Raw genomic sequence first — 6,000 nt, forward strand, 5'->3', positions numbered from 1 at the left:
ACACGCCACTTTCACTACCAAAAAGGACAAAAAGCATACATACAGTGATCTTGCTGGCTTGGTTCAAAGCTTCAACCCAGTCCTTCAGATCTTTCTGGTCATTGGCTTGAAGAAAGTATCTCTGAGACAGGGCATTGATGACTGTAAGAGTAATGGGGAAGGAGAGAAAGGGTTTAGGGTCAGAATTCACAGACCACAGGGCCCAGGAAGTTAGGGTGTCTGAGGTGGCAAGAGCCATAAGGGCCATTCAGCAGATCCAGAAACTGCCCACCATGTTTTCAGAGACAGCCAATCGCAGCAACTCATCATCATCATCATCTCCCATCAGCCACCAGAACAACACTGGCATTTAGAGTAGCCTCCTGTGTTATTGGTAGCCACAGGCTACTTGTCTGCCTCCAGTAAGACACTCATGAAGCTCTGCACATCCATGATGCAGGCTACAGGCCTGCTGGCGGGCTAAGCTGGGAGCCTAGAGCTTGCTTCTGCTAGAACATTGTCTATGCCTGGGAAACGGAGGAAGGCTTGCTGGAGATCGGGTCTGTGAGCTTGGCCTTGTTTTCAACCTGTTCTTCCCTCTGAGCATTTCCTTAGTCAACAGCTTACCTCTGAATTTATTATTATTATTACTACTATTATTAATGTATTATTAGATGAGCATATTACAAAATCTAAGAATGATTTCTGAACCTAGCAATGACATTTGAAAGAAATAGGAGAAAGAGAGCACCAATGTGGAGTGAGGAGAAGGGGGTTACTTCATCCCTCTACCATGAGTATGAAGTCAAGAAGCCATTGCAGAGGAGACAAAGGATCCTCTGCTTCATTCACATAACAAATATCTATTGAGTGCCCACTACATGCCTGCAGCCATTCTATGTGCTGAGAACGTGCAGGGACAGAGCAAGATGGGGCTTCACCCCCCTGAAGCTTATGTCCAGAGCCTCCCTGGACACAGAAATGCCTCAGCATCTGCTCATGACGAGGGCTAGTTAACAATTCAGCAACCGAGTCACCGAACTCACCGAAGGTAGAGAAACCTGCGGCACTGATGGTGGCTCTGCTTCCTCCCTCCCCCAGCTGCTGCCACTTATCTGGCAACCTTGAGACCCTCGACGTTCCTTCCTCCACTCTCACTCCTCTTCACCCCTCTCTCAGATCCGCTCATTTCCTAGAGCACCTCTCAGCTCTACAGTGGCGGCTTCCCAGAAGCTTCCACGAGATGTTTTCTCTCCACCTTGTGGCATCACAAATAGTGAAACACAACTGATAGCTTAGCCGGTAATCCCAGCACTTTGGAGTCTGGGTGCTGTAGAAATGAAGCTCCAGGCCAGCTGGGGCATGGAGCAGGGGGTGGAGGTGGGGCGGGAGGCAGACAGTGAGCAGAGGCCAGCCTAGCTAAAACGTGGCTGGCCCCTGTGTGCCTGGCCACAGTTATTAATAATTTTGCAGTGGTATTACTTGGCATCCAGAACATCACTATTATCTAAGCCGCTCCTACACCCAGGATACAGTTCCCATGGTACCACAGGGCTCTCTTCCATGGAAAAGAAGTTGTCATACATCTGTGGAGAAAACCCACCGTGGCTCAATACTTACCAAAGCAGAATGGAGTTTTCGGTTTCTGCTTTGGGGTAGCTATGCTCACCTATATCAAATAAAGACAAAAGAGACATGAATGGGTTTCCAACAGCATGAAAAAAAAAATGTTGACTTTGAAAATATTCACACATAAAAAGAACACATCAAGGGTATATTTGGAAGACCAAAATTTGAGAGTTTTAACCTCAATTCCTTAAGAAACTGGCTTTATCAGTCCTACTTCTTCAAACAATGGTTCGACCTTCCTGATGCTGAGACCCTTGAATACAGTTCCTCATGTTGTGGTGACCCCCCCCCTTGGCCATAAAACTATTTCATTGCTACTACATAACTGTAAATTTGCTACTGTTATGAATTGTAATGTAAATATCTGATGTCCGAAGTGTAGAGTACCAGGGACCGCATTTGCCTTCCAAACTCATCATACCCCTTCCATGACGGAATCTCTACCGCCCACGCCCACATAACTGCTATCTTGATGCCTGGGTTAAGTTTTGTCTCTGCAAAAACACTTTAAAAGCCACTGGGTCTGGACAAGAATCTCTCTCTGAGCCAAAAGATCTAGCAGAGCCCCATTCATACCAGCAGGCCTCTACTGTGCTTTCATGAACTAATCCCCTTTCCCTAAACAGTCTCTCAACTGAAAGTGGTATTTCTTCGGCCATACAAACTCAGGTCAAAGCAGAAAGGGGGGGGGGTGAGAGCGTGGCAAGCGTTTAGATATGCTGTCCAAAGGCCTGGTTATCTATGCTGGCCATGAACATGGGCAACTCTCCAACAACCCAGAGAGTGGCTGCCAGATGAGTATGCTCACCTGGGCATATTCAAGAGCAGGGCCTGGGAGATGGGGACACTGGTGTGCTTCATCTAGCTTTTGCTGTGTATTTGCACAGGAGCCCACATCACTCGGGCTCATGTTCCATCACAGCCTACAATGATTTGATGACTATCCTACATGCTGGTCCAGCCACACTGGAGCACTCCACACATCTGCTTGGTGAGGCAGCACCTACCGTGGATCCTATCCACAGAGAGCCACCATCTTGCCTTAGACACTGTTCTGAGTCCCCTTTCTAGCTGTCCTAGGTCTTCTTGGTCTCCACTCAGGACTCTGGGACTTGGAATTAGAAGCAGGAATTAAAGTCTTGAGGAGAAAGTGATGTCTCCTTGTGGCTCGCACCTGCTAAAGATCTCACGTTGCCTGCCACAACGGTCTCTAGGCTATTGCTGCTCTTGACAGTAAAGACTTCCTAGAGACCTGCCTTGCTTCCTTAGCCAAAATTAACATTGCTCCAAAGGCTCAACCAGGAGCTGAGGTGTCACCCTCCAAAATATCAAAAGCAGAGGCTGGCATTGGAGTCAGACTCAGATCACAAGCATGTGACCTCTGTGACATGGTCTGTCAAGAGAAGAGTCAAAGTCGTGCCCCCATTGAGTTAACGTGAGCCTTGAATGTGGCAGTACAAGCAAGGGACTTGGCTGCACTACCATATAGACTCTGCTCATCAAAGAGGGACTGTTATTCCGGGCAAGGCAGCACACGTCTGTCATCCCAGCACTCACAAGGCTGAGACAAAAAGATCTTGGCTTTCAGGCCAGCCTAGGCTACATAGAAAGTTTCAGGCTAGCTTGGGCTACATGAGTGGACCACGTGTACATGAGTGGACATCTTAAAACAAATCATACACCAATGCATGCACATGTGTATATGCATACACACAATAAGAATAATAACAGCAATAAGAATAATAATTTAAAATGGGGCCTGAAAAAACTGCTTAGCCTCCGACATTTAAAAAAAAAAGCATGGCATTTTCAAAGTCAATAATCAAATGCCTACATAACATTACATCATCCTCAATGGCAGGTATTTAAAGCACACGAGAAGTCACATGGCCCCTGTTTCTGAAGGCGCAAGGATAAAGGATTGCTTCTGTTAATGAGCTTCCTCCTAGCAGAATGCCAAGGCTTCACAGGGCACCAGCAGGGAGAGTCAGAGAGTGTGCCCATGTGTGTATGTCAACCCCCATGCTGATGAGGGAACCCTGAGGTGGAGGCCCTATGGCCTAAGAAAGTCCTGAAGAACACAAAGGGGAGCCCACAAATCTGAGCTCAGACAGACTGACTACCAGAGGCAGTCATGTCTGCATACTTCACGGGTAGCGCTCAGGGGGTTGTCAGTCCTGTTCCTGAGCCATCTCATTTTCCTGAGGTTTAGCCCAAGCCAGTTGCTGAGCTACAAGCCACTCGCTTCCTGGTTGTGGCCTTCAGCATCTGTGTTCCCCAGGCAGCCTCCTGCCATCTGCCTGTGCTGCGCTGGGTTCCTGCCTTAACACCCCACCCCCCACCCCCGGTGGCAGACTTGTGTTCTGTCCCCTCGGCTCCCTTCTCATCCAGCTGGCAATTTAGGTTGCATGGAAAAGCTTGTCCCAGAGATCCTCTCTCCCTGTATTTACCACAGACTGGACAGAGCACCACGGGCTGACCCTTTCACCCTACATGGATTACCAATGAGCCTGCTCCTGGCGCTGATTAGTCAGCCCGGGAAAATGCTGCCCATGCAGTTACCATGAGACCCGAAGCTTCCAAAGAAATACATGGCTTTCTGCTTGTTCTTCTCATTGGATGCACTTGAGAGGAAGGCTGCATGCACGCACGTTCACAGCGTGCCTCAGGCCCATGGCTTAGCATGGAAGTATTGTTGGGTAAAGTAACTCATTGACAGACTCCTGGGATTGGTCCCCATTCTGTCCTGAGTGGCCATGGGACAGGGACAGGGTTGAGAGCCTCCCCAGACCAGCTTAGTAAGGACAGTACCGCTCTTCTCACAGAACAGGAAGTGGGTTTGCCCACCTGTGGCTGTGTCCACAGAGAAGGGCTGCTTGGAACTCTGGCTTCTGCCTCTCTCCCTGACAGCCTGTCCCCCACCTGCCACCTGTTGGTGACTGTGCCAGGCGGCAGCAGCCATCTTCAAACACAGGAAGAGAAGAACAGAGGACCCGCAGGAAGCAGTGTGGCCACAGGTGGGGGAGGCCATGCAGAGCAGTCTGACTCAGGCGAGAGCACCCAGCCAGGCACAAACATCCCCACACCACACGGTGGCCACAACTGAGTCACTGCCCAACAGTGGTTTGCTACCAGGTCCTGCGAGCATGCCGATGGCCAGAGCAGAGTACCCCTGGGGCCCCCCCACGGAGTGACGCAGAAGAGCTGCCTGGACGCTGGACAATCCCTGGAGCTTTCGCTTATCAGATCAAAGAGAGACCTCAGAGGGACGCTGTGAGGGCCAGCCACACCCTGTCTGCCATTGACAGGAAGTGGAACTGGGGCCCCTCCGACAGAAGAGACCAGAGCAGAACGAAGCCTTGGAGAACTCAAGCGTTCCTCTGTTCCTCCCGTGGTGTCTGGGGAGCCTTGTCCCTCAAGGGGGCACTAAGAGCAGTTAAGCAAGAAGTCACTGACAAAGTCAGAGGACTTTCAAGTTGTTACGTACGTAGGCACGTTTATCTGGAATATGAATAATACTCTTCACTTAACTCTCGAGTACCGTGCCCTTCCTAACTCTGTGACCTTTTAATACTGTGGTGACCCCCCAACCATAAAATTATTTTTGTTGCCACTTCATAACTGTAATGTTGCTACCATTATGAATCATAATGTAAATATATGTGTTTTCTGTTGGTCTTAAGTAACCTCTGTGAAAGGGTCATTTGACCCTCAAAGGGGTCACGACCCACAGGTTGAGAAGCACTGCTCTAGCGTATCCACACATGAATGGTTAATAACCCACATTTTAGGAAGGCCTGTCATCTATCAGAAGCCCTGACAAAAGTCCAGCCTGAGCAGTACTGGGGCTGGCGGTGTGGATATCTGCACCAGGAGAGAAAGGTTACAATGCAGAAGTAGCATCATGGGCCAAAGACTGGTTCCATCTCTAGATTGCCTCTCTGGAGGACAGGACACCCGCCAACTCCCCCCACCCCATCCCCTACCCACCCCCACCCCTGCATGCCAGCACCCAGCAGCACCAGGACCTGGGTATGTGTTCTGGCAATCAGCTGGAGCTAAGGCACTCAGCGATCTGTAGCCTAACCCAGTGGCCACTGTGGGTTTTTCAAAGACCCCCAGCATGCTTGGCTGTCTCTGGAAGGGCGAAAAGTCAGGTCACCCCTTCTGAAGGAGACAGCCAACACGGCAGGCTGAGAACACAGAAAGCTTCCTCTGGGCTGCGCTCATAAATCATGATTCAGCAGGAGATTGTATCCTCTCTTCCCTGGCCAAGAAAAAAAAAAGAACTCTTCCCAAACCCTCACCCAGGAGAGATGGTTTCAGTGTTCATTTTTGACAGGGTTCTTTGCTCCCCCCTCTCAATTCTCTTTCTGGAGAAATGACCTAATG

General features: G+C 49.7%; 1 protein-coding gene across 1 annotated transcript in view; it reads right to left on the reverse strand.

Moving 5' to 3' along the window:
- The window catches only part of Plekha2 (pleckstrin homology domain containing A2), a 59,125-nt gene that overhangs the window by 19,869 nt on the left and 33,256 nt on the right, over nt 1-6,000 (reverse strand). The window contains exons 4-5 of the mRNA XM_013351984.2: nt 1,600-1,648; nt 44-141 (exon numbers count right to left, since the gene is read on the reverse strand). Coding sequence (XP_013207438.1) covers nt 44-141; nt 1,600-1,648 — 147 coding nt within the window. The remainder of the gene's footprint in view (nt 1-43; nt 142-1,599; nt 1,649-6,000) is intronic.

This window comes from Microtus ochrogaster, linkage group LG7_11 (assembly GCF_000317375.1).
Source record: "Microtus ochrogaster isolate Prairie Vole_2 linkage group LG7_11, MicOch1.0, whole genome shotgun sequence".
Classification (NCBI taxonomy): Eukaryota; Metazoa; Chordata; class Mammalia; order Rodentia; family Cricetidae; genus Microtus; species Microtus ochrogaster.